This window comes from Falco cherrug, chromosome 4 (assembly GCF_023634085.1).
Source record: "Falco cherrug isolate bFalChe1 chromosome 4, bFalChe1.pri, whole genome shotgun sequence".
Lineage (NCBI taxonomy): Eukaryota > Metazoa > Chordata > Aves > Falconiformes > Falconidae > Falco > Falco cherrug.
In genome coordinates, this window is record NC_073700.1 from 26248028 (window position 1) to 26263670 (window position 15643).

The 15643-nt window shown below is 56.9% G+C and overlaps 1 protein-coding gene across 1 annotated transcript in view; it reads right to left on the reverse strand.

The window, feature by feature from the left end:
• Nucleotides 1-756: 756 nt before the first annotated feature.
• RAB26 (RAB26, member RAS oncogene family) overlaps nt 757-15643 on the reverse strand; it is a 32832-nt gene continuing 17945 nt past the window's right edge. Inside the window, exons 3-9 of the mRNA XM_055710082.1 lie at nt 8474-8515; nt 7504-7570; nt 7109-7161; nt 4531-4596; nt 4305-4361; nt 3772-3848; nt 757-3515 (exon numbers count right to left, since the gene is read on the reverse strand). Of these exons, the coding sequence (XP_055566057.1) occupies nt 3413-3515; nt 3772-3848; nt 4305-4361; nt 4531-4596; nt 7109-7161; nt 7504-7570; nt 8474-8515 (465 nt within the window). The 3' untranslated portion in view covers nt 757-3412. The remainder of the gene's footprint in view (nt 3516-3771; nt 3849-4304; nt 4362-4530; nt 4597-7108; nt 7162-7503; nt 7571-8473; nt 8516-15643) is intronic.

Sequence of the window (15643 nt, forward strand, 5' to 3'; positions counted from 1 at the left end):
CCCAGCTGCCCTCAGCCCAGCCTGCCCAGAGCCCTCTGCAGAGCCTTCCTGCCCTCCGGCAGATCAACGCTCCCCCTCCGACTTGGTGTCATCTGTAAACTTCCCGAGGGTGTGCTTGCTCGAGGGTGTGCTCGCTCGATCCCCTTGTCCAGACTCGATAAAGCCATCACATAGGACGATAAAGCTAAAGCCATCAAACAGGACGGACCCCAGCACTAAGCCCTGGGGACACACCGTGTGACTGGTCGCCATCTGGGTTGAACTCCATTTGCCACCGCTCTCCCAAGTTTTTTATCCAGTGAGCAATGCACCCACCCAAGCCCTAAGCAGCCAGTTTCTCCAGGAGCGCCCTGTGGGAAACGATGCCAAGGGCTTTACCTGAAGCCCAGCCAGCCCCCACCCACGGCTGGGTACCCAGAGAGCAACGGCTCCTACTATTAAGAGGCTGAGGCAGAGAAGGCATGAGGGACCTCAGCCTTTTCCTCATTGTCACTGTCCCCCCGCCCCATCCAATAAAGGATGGAGCTTCTACTTAAGTCTTCCTTTTGTTGCTAATGTATTTATAGAAACATTTTTAAACTATCTTTCACAGCAGTAGCCAGATTAAGGTAATTCTTGTTGCGTGCACTGGAGCACCTGAACCCATGCTGGTAATGGAAGGTTCTAGATGGGTTCATGAATAAGCTGAGCGACGTGAAACATTAAAACAGCACAGGTGTGCAGGTTGGACAGGCGAAACACCACTGTAGCCACAAAGATTATTAAAAAAATTTATTAACAGGAATGAAAAGCTGTAAACAAGAGCCAACAAAAATGGTAAGTCGCATGTAACGCCAAATCCTCTGGCTTGTTTGAATGCACTGAACAATTAATTCTTCATCGCTTGGTGGCAGTAAACGCCCATGTAAAAAGATGCCAAATAACAGTCCGAGGAGGAGCTTTGGGGCAAGGTCAGTGTGCAGGCACTGGGAGACCAGTCCTACAGATGGGACTTGGAACTGGGAGGGATGGGGCCGAGCCTGCCTTGGAGTTTGGGTCTAATGCCACGAACGCAGCTGTGATGTCTGCTGCGGCAGAGCCAGCTCCCAACAGGCATATTTAAAGTACTCCAGAGGGCAGCATTTACATCTTCCTTATTTAAATTAGGTTTTAAATTGCATTTAGTCCCACACTGATGGAGTAAGTTGAGAGCTGTCAGCTTTTTCTTCAAGACCGGCAGGACGCAAGGCTCTCCTGCCCTGCGAGGAGGAGGGAAGGCAGCGCCCTGATGGGAGCACTGGGAAAACTGCTGCTTATCTTTGCCTTTAGGGAGGGTCCCTGTGGGGCAGCGTGTCTGCGCAGCGATGGCACCTCGGGACACCTCAGATACCTCAGACACCTCGGGACGGGGGCTGCTGCTGCGCTGCTGGGGTCAGGCTGGGAAAACGCGGAGCCAAAGGCAGTCGGGGCACGGAGCTGTGCCGGAGCTGCCTGGCTGCTGTTCCCTGCCTCTGCCCGGTCAGCCCTTCCCGGCACAGCTGGGATACCAGCACACCAGTACCTAGGAAGCTCAGAACCATGGAAAATCCCTTTTTTTTTCTTAACCTCAGCCAGCCAGTGCGTGCTACGCAGCCCAGGATGGGGATGGAGGTGGCTGTAAGATAAGCAGCTATATGTAGGGACACGCTGGTCGGGCAGCAGCCACAGGAGCACAGCCAAGCTCACCAAAGCAGCTTGAAACAGCCCGTCTTACAGATTCCTGCACACTTCTTGACAGCGCCTGCCTGAAAAACTTCCAGATCCTTCCCTGTGTTCTGTTGCTACTTGCAAGCAAACTTAAAGGAGTGCTTGTAGCAGGCATTGCCACCTTTTAGAGTGGGTCAAGGTGAAAATTTCAATCAGACAATTGAAAGACTTTGTCTCTCCCTAAAACGCTATTTAGGAAAAATGCTCCATTCTCAGTAGGTTTATTTTAGGATCCTTTTTCGTACTGTTACTGTGCTGGACCCCCTTTAAGCAGTAGCTGCTCACTTCCCTGTAGCTCACCAAGGAGCTCTGAATTGCATGCAGTAGAGGGTCTTTGGCCACGTCAGGAATGCAGCGCTGGAGCTAATGCCCTGAGCAAAACAAGGGGCAGGGCCACCTGAACCAACTGCTGGGAGAGCTGGTGCTTGGCTGGGGTGCTGGAGAATGTGTTATTTTATTTAAGGATGAAGGATGGGTTACATTATTTAAAGTGTTCCATTTAGGGCGGCATGGGGAGGTTCAGTGCAGCGGGCACCTGGTGTGTGTGTAATTTTCAAAGAAGAAAATGGCCAAAGGCCAAACACTTCAACCAAATTCAAATTTGTACTTAGGAGTGCAGCTTTTTTTTTTTTTTTTTTTAAAAAAAAAAAAAAAGCGCACCAAATGCCTGACACAGACCAAAGAGGTGAGCAGTCCATTGAAGAGAGCTGGCAGGAGAGTCTGAAACCTGCAAAATCAATGCCTACAGCCTTCCCCCAGCTTTCCTCAGTTAAAAGCTGTCCCAAGAGAACTTTGGAGATATCAAAGCATTGTTGCAGTCTAAAAACGCTACCACACTTACATGAAAGTATTTAGAATAAGCTGCAATACATTAGATTTCTTCTCAATTAAAGTACTAGGAACGGCAGAACCAAAGCCTTCGCCAACCAGTTAAACATTCAGGAAATCTCTGTACAACAGGTAGGTCAGCAGGAGCTCACTCGGACAGACAGCTAAGCTCTTGTCTTCTGCAGGGGAGAGGAGAAACCTTCATCGAGGAGGTGTCTTACACCATGCGCAAGTGGGACAGACAGAAGTAAGCAACTACAAAAACGGTTACCCTGAAAACGAGCCTTCCCTGCGTGCCCCAGGCCAGGGCTCTGAGCAGCTGCCTTCCAGGTACACGGGGGGAAAAAAGGGAATTCAGGACTTTTTCCTACCCAGATGTTTGGTGGGGAGAAGGCGTTTGTTCCCCTACCTCACACCGTAACTCTTACTAACGTTAAAGATGCCCCACCGTGCTCCTGGCTGCTGCTGAACAAGCGGAGACAGCCGGGTCTACCACCTGCCGCTGCGCCGGAGGGAGCAGCAGTGAGACCCCAGCCCCCAGCAGACCCTTCCCAAACGCCCACCTCCCACCTGCATCAGGATGAGCCAGGTGGGAGCGACCGGCGAGGACAGCCAAAGGGCTCACGGTGCAGATGGATGCGATGGGGGTTCAGGGAGCAGCGCCTGGCATGTGGCTGCAGCACAGCCAGTGCCCACCCCATCCCAGAGAGCTTTTTCTGCTGCTGCTTCATTCCCCATGTCTCAGCTTACCTTCTAGGCAGATACAGACACGACAGACAGACATGCACACATTGCCCACGAGGAGGGAGCGCGGCGCACAAACACTTGGCATGAGTCTCTGTACAATGCACCGAGCGCATTAGGACCTGCAGCAGCCGGAGCCTCTCACTTCCTTCTTCACGTAGTCGTGGAGCTTGAATTTGGGCTCGTTGGGCAGCTTCATGGACCTGTGCTTCAGTTCCCTGCGGGCAGGGGAGAAATGTGTTACTCTTCTGCCCTACGCTGCCTGCCCCAGCGTGGCTGGACCCAGCTTGGTCTAGATGGTTGGCTAAAGCTCCCCTGATGAGCGATTTCTCCTGTGAGATGGCAAGGACTTGCCAGCTGAAGGTGGGAGACCAAGGAACAAAAAGGTGGGTGACAGTGCCAGCCTTTATCTCCAAGACTGCTGTCCCCACCACGGGCGAGGCGCCCAGCACAGCTGCCACACCAGTCACTTACTTTGCAATGGCTGTGAACGCTAATTCGACATTGAGGCCACTTTTTGCGCTGGTCTCCATAAAGGGCACTCCGTACTCCTGTGGGACAAGACACATCGGCGTCAGAAATGTCAGCTGGGGTGTTCCCAGGGGCTCCCAACTCGCGCCAAGCCCGATGGAGACCAGTGCCGGCCACAGGAGCTCACACCCTGCCCTGGGAGAGGAGCGCTGCCGTGGGGGCCAGGAAAATCTAGTGAAGGTTCACAGGTCGGGCACTTCTTACACAACTTGGTAAATAGTTTTGGAAGACAAAGAAGCAGCAAACGTTAGTGGAAGCTTAGAGGAGGAAGAGCAGAAGAGGAGGGACAGCAAAAGGGAAGAAAAGCAAAGTACTCCCAAGAGGTATTTTGGGCCAGACAAAACCATTTAACTGCCATTAAAGCCAGTTAACCATTTCACTGGTGTACATCACCAAGTATGCACTGGTGTGCTCGCACATCCCTGGTCAGCGCATGCAACAACTAGCTCCATTGCAGCAACGGATACCTCACGTACCTTGGCTAATTTTTCTCCATCTTCCCTTTTCACCACTCTGTCCTGGGCTGAATCCACCTGCCGACAGTAACGACAAAGAGCAATTTGGGATGATTTGAGAGGTCACCAGTAGGTGACCCCTACATCCCCTCAGACCCTCCCCCGCCTGTGGCTGCAGCCCGGCTCCATCACAGGACCACCAGGTGAGGAAGAGGAGGCTCTGGCAAAGCCACGCAGCCAGGCTCACCTTGTTCCCCAGTAGCATGAGGACCACGTCTTGCTGTGCGTATTCATGGATCTCTGTCAGCCAAGCCTGGAGAGAGACAGCCAGAGAGGGGGGTGGGCAGCAGCTCTGGAGGGAGGAGGAGGATGGGGAGCTGCCCCAGTACCGGGCACCCTCACTGGGAAAGGCTGTCGCCCCAAGCACTACCGGAGGGCGTTACGTGGACACAGGGAAGAGGGGGCTGGGGGTCAGAGGCAGAACGAAAGGCCCAGCTCAGAGCTCAGCTGTGCGGGTGGGGAGCTGCAGGCTGGGAGCAGCCGGTCCACAGCCCCCGCAATTCAGCAGCACCCTGGGGAGAGGAGCTGCCCCTGCGGATCGGCAGGAGAAGCCAGCCAGCGACCAGGCTCCGAGGACACCCTTTCCCAGAGAGCCCTGTGGGCGAGTGGGCACCCCAGGGTGCCACTGAGTCCCCGGGGACCCACTTTGCCAAGCAAAGCCAGCGCTGTGCCTGCTGACCAGGTCCCCGTTTTCAAGGATAATGCAGCCTTTCATTCTGCAGCCCACTCTGTCTGACCACAGCCGCTTGTAGGACTTCAACCCAAACTCCCCCTCAGGTGAGACAGTCCAACTGTACCTTCTTTTGGAGGATAAGGCTGAGGGTTTGCTCTGGGACGTGCCCCATGCCCGTGTCCTGCACATGCTGCCCTCGTGCTGAGCACGCTCATCCCGGCAGGCTTGAACCTGCCTCCCTGAGCCATGGGGTGACTTCCCTGCCCTCTAATCCATCCTAATCTAATCAAACCTGCCCTAATTCCCTGTAATCCCTGACCCCGCGGTGCGAGCAGCCGTTTGCTGCCTCCCGGGTGGGCAGCGCTGCTGCAGCCCGTGCCCCGGCTCCCAGTGCCGACACAGGGCTTGTGGCAAGTGCCAGGTGGTCCCCACTCCACCACCGCTCCTTGCGCAGCAGCACCCTGCATCAGCACCCAGCATCAGCACCCTGCATCAGCACCCTGCCAGCCAGGGAAGTGAGGGATGATGCAGGATTAGAGCCTGTCACGGATGACACGCAGAAGCCCACCACATGTGGACGCAGCCCTGGGACCCCATGGCAGCCCAGCTGGGCTCAGGCCACTTGGCTCCATTGATGGGCTGGTCCAAGGGACACTCAGTCACTTCTGACAAACCCTCTCGGCTCCCTCCTGGCACTGCTCCCCCTCCATCCCTCTTTCCAGCACCTTGCAAATGCCTTGGGTGCTCATTCTTCCCTGTGGGGCCGCGTGTGCCCCACGGACATCCCTCCCATGTCCCCATGGGGCTGGGAGAGCTGATGCTGCAGGTGGGGCCACGTTACCCAGCAGTGTGAAACCTCCAAGTGATTATCAGTCTCATTGCAGCATCACCACCTCAGTGCAGACCCGCAGCCTGGTTAGCAACCAGCACTCGCTCTCCATTACGCCCGGCAGCAGATGCCTCTCCTTGAGCCAACCAGCTCCTCACAGGCTGGAAAATGCCACCACTGGCCAGTCCCAGCTTGCTGGAACCATTCCCAGTGCCAGTGACACGGGAGCAGGGTGGCAGGACTGTGGGCACAGGGCAGTGGCAGGCGCGGGGCTGCCGACAGAAGGATGCTCCAGGCATCCAGGACCAGGGAGTCAGGGGGTGGCAGATCACGGCTCCCTGCTCAGGGGTGTTAACGCCGCACAGCACCGCCTGCACTATTGAACAGGGTGGTTTTGCAGGCGCGCAGCCTGCTCGCTGCAGACACACAGGGTGTACTCTGTGTCCAGGACATGAGCAATTACGTCCTATTCATTCAAGGCTAATTGCTCCCCGGCCTCACGGCACTGCCAGTGCTGGCGTGGGTGGCCCCCAGCAGCCACACGAGGAGGGGACTCCGAGGCCAGTCCTCCTGCTCACCCCCCCCCCCCCCCCCAGCAACATGGCCACGAGCAGCATTTTTTCTGCTCCCACTCCCAGATTTAACAGCCCTCTGCTCTGACACTGCTCCCCAGCACCCCTGAAGCACCCATGCGGGGGCTCAGGGTCAGCTGGGGGGGGCTGAGTCTGTGGGAAGGGGCAGGCTCAGGCAGCACAAGGAACCCCGCAGAAGCCGGCAGGAAGGGCAGGTCTGCTGGGGGCCAGGAGCATGCAGCAGGATGCGGCCCCCTCGCCTGCTCACGCCTGGCACTACGGCGGGCAGGGGCAATGTGGTGCCCAAGCCCAACCCGTTGGGACCCGAAGGTGCAGAGGAAGATGAGGGAGCATGCCACTCAGTAAAGCTGCCCATGCTCATTTACCACAGCAAGCTCTCCAGCCGGTGCTAATTACACGCAGCATTAATTTGCTGGTGAAGTGAATGTGTCACCCCTTTTCTTTGCTAAGAAAGGGAAAACCTTCTCCACCTGTCCTCTGGTGTCCTTGTAGGCAGACCCACCGTGAGACAGGTGCTCGGCATGAACTACAGCCCTTCTGGAAACAACTGTGGCTCTGACCCCCAACATGTGCCTCCTGCAGCACGTACCCCTGCCCAGCGCTGACCCACTGCGACCCAGCCCGTTGCAGGCGAGGGACACGCGGCAGGCGCTGGGGCGTGCTGCCGTACCTGGATGTTGTCGAACGACGCTTTGTTGGTGACATCGTAGAGGAGGAGCAGGGCTGCAGAGAGAGGGATGGAGCGTCAGTGCCAGTGCTGGGCAGCAGCACGACCAAGCCCATGGCTCAGCACCAGCTCTGTGCCCCTCCCCCACTGCAGGTCATGCCTGGGGATGTGGTTTTAAAGCCCCGCTGAGGTCCCTGCTGTAAAATCTTAAGCAACATGCTTAAATCTACCACAGGGAATGCCTTAAACTCCCAGTGTTTGCACCTTGACATGCAGAGGCTCCTCCATCCTTGACGGCTGCTCCCTACGGGGAAACCACTCCAGTGATTGCCGACTCACCTGGCCTGGAGTGGTGGCCCGGGGCCCTGAGAGCCGGGAAGCGGGGTGGCCGTGCTTACCATGGGCATCGCGGTAGTAGGCATGGGTGACGCTGCGGAAGCGCTCCTGCCCGGCCGTGTCCCAGATCTGGAAGGCAGATGGGAGCAGAGGGGTCAAGCCACGACCCGCCGCTGGGCAGGCAGAGGGACCGCCCGGCACCAAAACCAGCACCAAACCCAATGGCACGGTGCAACCCCAGGAAGCTTCTTCAGCCTTTTGCTTCTAGGGAGAGTAATAGGAAAAATGACAAGTGGAACAAATATTGAAGCAGCACCTCCTTGCTCCTCAGCACGGGGAGACGATGGTGCGTGGCAAAGGGCTCCCGACATGTTCCTTAATCGAAAAATCCATCTAGCAGATGGATGTGTGGGGACTCGTTAATTTAATTTATCAGTTTTTAATGCAGCAATACATTTGCAGAGTGCTACGGTGGTTCTTAGAGGAAGATCAGCGCTAATGTCTTTATTGAGCTCCGGGCAAAGGGGTCAGAGAAACAGTTGGGTCTCAGGGGGGGCTGGAGCCGCTCTGGCTGGGGGCGGGGGGACACAAAACCTGCTGTGTGTCCTGCAGGCTGGATGCAGGCTGAGCCAGGGATGTGGATCCCTTCGGAGGATCTCCATCCCTCTCACCATCCTCTGGCTCTCCCAAAGCAGAAGCCACCTGGAAACGCCGGGCAAACCCCGCAGGTGCTGCTCTGGGCTCACCGACTCCAGCTGCAGTCACCGAGCAGTGAGGGGGCAGGGGGGCCGGGACGGGGGTTGCCATGATCCGACCAGCTCCCAGCTGGCTCCTGCCGAGGGGACAGAGCAGCTGAAACAGCTCATAAGGCTGTCCTGGGGTGGGAGAGGCGAAGGCAAAGGATGGAGATGGGGAACCTGCTTCTGGGGTGCCTCTCTGCCAAGGGGCTTTGGCCAGCCCCAAAACACCCAAGGAGGGGGGACGGACGGGGGGGGACGTGAGGGAGCTGTTACTGGGGCCACAGGGACGTACCTGCAGCTTCACCTTCACTCCATCCACCGTCAGCACCTTATTCTGAAAGAGAAGGGAAAGGCTGGTGAGGGGCAAGCATGGCTGTGGGATGCCGAGGACCCTGGGGAGATGCACACCCCGGCCCCCATCCCAGGCAGCATTTCCTCCCAAACCCTCGGGCTGAACTCCCCTCCCCGCTTTTTAAACTCGCATACATCGGTCCCGGTGCCTGTTGGAGACATCTGCACCCTGGCCCAGCCAGAAGCTCATTCCCTGCACCCACTGCAAGCTACAGATCTGTTTGGATACTTAAACCCTCACGTCTGCAAGGCTGATTTAGTGCAGCGTGCGGCTCGGGCTAGAAGACCTCTGGCAATAAATTAATAGCACCAGCATCCCATCTTAATGGCCTTCAAAAGGCACAGCCAACTACTCCATATTCCGTCAGCAACTTAAAAATAACTCCTCTTCCTGCCGTTTATACTCATTTTTCTCTCCATGAGCACTGGTTTCTCTCTGTTTTTGTTCCCCCCACACTCACAGTTTTGCTTGTTTTTAGCAGGAAAGGTGGGAAGGAGGAGATGCCCCTCCATGCTGCCCTGCGGGGCTTTCCCCGAAGCCAAGGGATACTTGGGAGCACCAGGAGCTGCCCCGCAGAGCAGGGAGCAGCGTGGGGCCGTGGCGGGGAGCCCATCGTGCCCCTCTGGGTGGCTGTGCTGGCCAGCAAGGGCAGGGAACAGATCCTGACTGTGTCACAGAGCGACTGCCAGCCTGACAAGCTGCAGCAGGCTCTCCAAATACTAATCAAACGCAATCCTAAAGATCCAGCGGTCCCTGGGGAAGGAGCAGAGAAAAGATTAATTTGCCTGCTAGATCCACAGAAATTAGCACAGTAATTAGTAGGACGTGATGAAAACACAGCCAGGGAACAGCGCACCAGTGGGACGGGGCAGCTGTTTGCTGCTCTGGTGATGACCAGTTTAAATCCCATTTACTCCACAGCAGGCACATGGCCATGGGATGGCCAGGACTACCCAGAGCCTGGCTGGGCTCCACCAGCTTGGCCCTGCTCCCTGCCTTCCCCAGCACCGACCGGCAGGAGCACGGGCTCTGCCCTGGCTCACAGCCCCCAGCACTGGCCACACCACCAGCTCCAGTGCCACCAAAACCCTCCCAGGCAAACGGCAGCACACGTGTGCCGGGAGCCAGCCCCACGCATCCCATGCCACTCGGCACCAAGTACCAGGCACCTTGGGATGCTGGTGCCCAGCATCACCCCACCAGGACGGTGCCGGTGAGGGTCCTGTTGCTGTTTTGATGTCTTTAACTAGGGCAGAGGGAGCATCTCGGCTCTTGCACATCTACACTCACCAAACAGCGAGGATACGGGCGAGGAGGAGAGGGCAGGAGTGAGCCAGAGTGCTAAATTTACAGTCTGCTAAAGCAGGCGCAGGGGAGACGATCACGGTTTATAAATACCTTCAAAAGCAACAACTGAGACGAGGGAGCAAAGTGATTCACAGCCTGGGAGCGGTAAAAATAGGCAGCCAGGCTGTGGGGTGGGAGAGCCAAAAAGCACTCGGGGAGCCAGCTGGGGGCTCGGGACTGGCTTGTCGTGCCCCATGCACAGACCTGAGGCTTTGCCCAGGGCACGAAGCCGGGGCTGCTGAAGGCTCAAAGTACTTTGAACCGAGGGTTCCCACTGCCACGAGGTACTCACCGGCCCCTCGGCACGCCAGCTCCTGGGGGAGCACGGCCACGAGCCATCCCTGGGGTGGAAACACAGGCCACAGTGAACGCTGCTGAGAAAATCCAAGCAGAGGAGCACACCAGCAGACAGAACCATGCTGCCGGGCAGCCGTTTTGTGGGTGAGACAGGGCAGATTTACTTTCTGCAGAAGATCTGCTGTCTGAGCTCAGCTTGTCCCCCAAAACACCGGGTCCTGCCTGCAGGTCCTGGTGCCGCAGTGCTGGCACATGCCGTGAGGCACAGGGCTGGGAGCCCTGGGCTCTGCACGGTGCGATGCTCATCCAGATGCTGTCCCCCACCAGTGGCAACCAGCTGCCAAGCCACCAGCCGGGGACCATGCCAGGGGCTGCAGAGGGTGGAAAACACTCTGCATTTCCCCACTGGCCCCAGAGCTGCTCTGGATCTCAGCACAAGCACCAGCAGCCCCCACAGGTGACAAGGACACTTGGTGTGATGGTTGATGACAAGGGACAAGGACACTAGGAGCTTCACATCAAAACCAGCACCAAACAAGTGCCCTTCCCTGCACAGCCCCACCAGCACCTCCACCTCGGAGGAGAGTGCGCACCCAGGGGTGGCTGTGCCAAGGTGTGTGGCCGTGTCCCCAGTGTGGCCATGTTCCAGGGGTGACCAGCCAGTGGGAGCCAGGGGGAGGGAGGGAGAACATGGCCCCAGCCCTGAGCATGGACCAGCCAAGCCCAACAAAACACCAGGTGAGCAGCCAAAAACGCTGAAGCTCTGATGCTGCACCTCATGCACTGACCTCCACTTTAGGAACTTAATTAACAGTAAAGCTGGCAGCAGCAGGATTCATACTAATTGCGACTGACCTACATTCTAGTGGGGGGAAATGCTCAAACCTAATTAAAGCCTGCACGTGGACCCAGGTGCTGCTGGACCAGGCTGGGGAAAAAAAATGGATTCCCCAGGGTCTGGGTGTGGAAGAGAGCAGTGCTTCAGGGTGAGCAGTTGCAGAGATACTCCTGCAGGCAGCGGCCACAGCCAGAGCAGCAGCTCCTGCCTGCACCCCTGCCTGTACCCCTGCCTGCATCCCTGCCTGCCCCTGAGCACAGGGCAGCTGCAAAACAGCGGTGAAGAAGGCGAGCAGAAGGTGGGAGGAGTGGGGTGGGAAAAGGCAGGGGCTGCCGTCAGCAGCACACAGCAGCTCCCGCCAGTGCCACGTGAACCAGATGCCCAAGTCTTCCCCCACACCACGGCTAATAAACTTTCTAGCTTCCAATTATTACTGGTTTTTTTCAAGGAGCTGCAGTTCAATTCCATGCTCACAGCCCTTCAAAGGCACAGCTGGGGGGTTTAACTACCAATAAGCATCCAAAGACAAAAGACTTATGTGTGTCAGTGCAGTGAAACATGAAATACACTGCCAGGCCCAACAGCAAGGAGAGCGGTTGTGCTGCTCAAGGTTCATTCTCAATCTTGCACAGTTTAACATAATAGAGGTAATACTCACAGCAGGCCACCCGCTACAAAAGCGGGCAGGAAAGCCACCCCCACAACTCAGCTCTGTTGTTGCCCTTCACAATTTCAGTTTTTAATGTGTCCTTTTTCCTGGGGAGTCAACAATGTTATTAAAATATCTTCTAGCAGGGGATGCAGTAGAATGCCTGGAGTGCCTTTGTCGAAGGAACATGATGCTCGTAAGTTAAATAATCCTCAGGACGTCAGATAAATAAAGCTGGAACCTTACAGATGCAGGAAAAATTAAATTGCCAAGTGCAGATGGTCCTCAATTAAGAGCAGCATTAGCAACACACCAAGGGCGCTGCTGGCTGCAGCCCTGGCGTGATCCCGCCCCAGCGACTGCACAAGAGCAGCGGGTCAGAGGCAGAAAGGAGAGAGCAAAGGTGCCTGCGGTGGAGCAAAACCTGCTGCTCCCTGAAACACGCACCCTGCCATGGACGATGCTCCCACCCAAACCACTGCCCCCACTGCCGGGCTACTGCCCTGCTCGGCTCTCCAGGCACTGCTGAGTGGCTGCACTTTGGGTAATGCCGCTCCCCTGGTGCTGGTGAACCTCACCGGGAGCAACCGGTGCCTCCCGGCACAGCTGCAGGCGCCTGAGCCCACACTGGTGAAAACTATAACCCAGGGTCAGCAACCGCATGACAGCCTGGCCTCCCCCAAGCTTTTCCACGCATTAACTCATTAATTAAAAGCCTTAAAAATTAAATTGGATACATGGATTAGCTCACTTCATAATTAATCTGACAAATGGAAAGCTGCTGGCTGACATCATTCAGGCTCCAACCAGGGGAGCCCCTCACCTGGCTCCCTGGCGCCTCTGATGGGTGCTGGCTCCAGCGATGCTGCCTAGGAGCACCCACCAGCACCCACCCCCCAGAGCATCCCCCATGCGGGTGGGTGCTGCTCAGATGGCACATCCCAGGCACAGCCACATAGGAGCGAGAGGAGATGGGCAGCGCTGGGGGCCTGGCTGAGGGACCGCGGTGCGCCCAGCCCGCAGCCCCGCTTCTCCCCAAACTGTTGGCGTTGTTGCCTGGAAAGGAGGAGAGGAGAGGAACCCCGGGGCTGCGGGGTACCAGCAGGGGTGAGGGTACCCGTCCCTGTCGCTGCTGCCAGGGGCTGCAGCTGTGCCAGTGCCTGTGCCGCAGCAGGCTGATCCCCAGTGCTGGCGGGGGTCTGGCCCCTGGCCACCTCCATCTCCACTTTTATGATGGAAAGAAAAAAACCCCGCCAAATGTCATTAGTGTGCTTTGGAGGCAGCCCCTGCGGCCAACCAGGGGCGAGTTCCTGCAAAAAGGGGAAAAAATTGCATTAGCGAAAATACATCAAACCTGACCGAAGGCGGCTGGGCACTGGCTGGGTTAATTAGCGGCAGTAACGGCTCTGCTGTGGGCTGCGGGGCTGGCAGTGCCACCACTCAGCAAACCTCACCAGGGTGCACACTGTCAGGTCCCCATCGCTGTGGGGAGCGGGCAATACTTTGGGCATCCCTTTATGTTAGGAACCCAGGAAAAGAACTGCAGCACAGCAGGGGCGAGCTGGCTGAAGGGACGCTGGGGGACCCCAGTCCTGTGCCAAGGCAGGACCTGGATCCAAATTCCCACTCGGCAAAGCCCAAGGAGCCCCTGCCTCTGTGTGCACAAAATGCTCCTGTGCTGGGAGGAACTGCGCTGCAGTTGTGATGGGGCTACAGCAGACAGACAAACACCACCTCCAAAAGTGGCTGCAAAAATAGATTAAGGATCGATGTGGAAATCTGCCCAAACCAGCAGGACACTGCATTAAATTTGCTCACTAAAACCCTGAAGTTTTCCCACATACGTGTGTGCCACTGCCAGCAAGCTGGTCCTAGTGGCTCAGCATCTTCTCCAGCCACAGCAGCCTGGCTCAGGGACAGCCTGGCCCCTCGCCAAGGTCAGGGCTCCAGAAGCAGCCCCCCTTTCTGCTCCCTTGCTACAAGCAGGTCTGTAAAACCTTGGTCCCTCAAAATTAAAGGAGCCAAATTGGGTGATTTTTGAAACTGAAAATGAGAACATTTCATTTTCATTTGAGAAAACAAAAAAAAAAAAACCAAACCACCAAAATGCAACCCCAAAACAAAACCAAACTGGCCAACATAGCCTGCCCAGAGGGGGGGTGCTGGGATGCTAGGACACGGGTCTGCCTCGGGTATGGACCATCCGAGCAGGCTCCACTGTGGAGCTGGAGCTTCTCTGAGTCTCCAGCCATGCATTATTTACAGCCTGGGTACAACCCCGGCATGGCACAGGGAGGACGACAGCAGCTCAGCACGAGCCCAGGGCCCCCGGGGGGGCACCCGGCAGGTTTGGCCTCTGCACCCCCAGCTGCGGGCTTCAGCAGCTGCACCCGGCAGCCCGGCACGGTGCCAGGGCGAGCACCACGCACGGCCATGCCCAAGGCCACCACAGCGAGCCCGACCTCCAGGAAAATGCTGCCCGGGGCTTTTGTTGGTGCCACTGCCCCGGCAGCAGCTGGTTTTAAAACCTCCTGTTATTGCTGCTTGGGGGGTACCCGAAGGGATGAGAGCGGGAGGTGATATTGCTTGAGGACCAGCACTTCCGAAATCATGATCTGTTCAGCAAGACAATCAGTAACCAGGAATAAATATTTAAGTTTCAGCAACCATAAGCAGAGACCAGAGCAACAAGAAAGCAGCGCTAAGCTCTTCTCTTGACTTCGCACAGGATTTCAAAGCCTGGTATGGCAGGGCTGCTCATGGTGCAGTGCACGCATTCCTCCTGCCACGAAGCACCTCGCTGGAGCATGCAGCCAGCCCACCACCCCCAGCTCGGGAAAAACCCTTTTCAGAAGCACATTCCCTGCAAGAGAGGGGAGAGAACAGCCTGGCACGGTGCTGGAGCCTGCGGAAAGCTGCTGGGGATGGGGAGAGTGGGGCAGGGACGCGATATGGATGCAAGGATGTGCCACGGTGTGGCTGGATGTGGCCCTACTCCAGCCGTTCTGAGTTCCACTGGAGAATGGCCCAGGTACTGGGAAACATCTTCAGTGATCACCCTCCTCCTCAGCTGCGGAGCAGCTGTCCCATCATCAGCAATGTGCCCAAGCAGCCCTGCACGCATCCTTGGGGACGCCTGGGGAGACCCGGGGAGGCAGTGCACCCCACCACGGCTCCCTGTGCCTCGTCCCATAAATCCTCTGGCCACAGAGAAAACCTGACCATTCATCTTCCAGGGCAGGTGATTAATTTCCTCAGCAGCTCTGTGCATTTGCACTCTGCAGCTAAGAATAGAAACTTCTGACTTGTTTTTTTTCCCCCCAGGACTTGCACACTCCTGCCTGCAGCAGAGATGCTCCAGCACAGCCACGGATTCCCGGTGCCAAGATCCTTTCAGAAACGGTAGCGTGTCGGTGCTCACCGCTCAGGCCAACAGCAGACCCCACAAAAAGCAGACTAACGTGGCACCTTGCAGCAGACAGCACTTCTGATCTGCTCTGCTGCTGGAGCTGGCCCTACATGCCCTCCATCCTCCTCCTCCGAGGGGTCACCCCACCGTGACCCCTCTCCCGCTGCATGCCGGGTTCTGGCCAGGGCACAACCATCCCCACACGCTGCAGGCGAGGTGGGAGAAGCCACAAGCTCTGCCCTGTATAAATCACCCCAACCTGCGGTCTCCAGGTGGGCACAGACCCTCTGCGTGCCCTGCAGAGCCCCTCGCCTCCATGGGCAGCGCAGCCCCTTCCCCTCACCCTGTGGCACTCAGCGAACCCTGAGGGACGTCTGCAGCACTAGTCTTTGTCAAAAGCCAGCCATGTCCACTACATTAAAACACTATTAACATCTCCCTGGCTGCCAGCCCTGCAGGAGATAAGAGTCAAGGCTCTTGTTAGAGCAGACACACTGAAGAATTAGTGACTTATCATCTTCTGTTCACATCAGTCTGCAAATAAAAGGTTTTTCTGGCAAGAAGAGAACC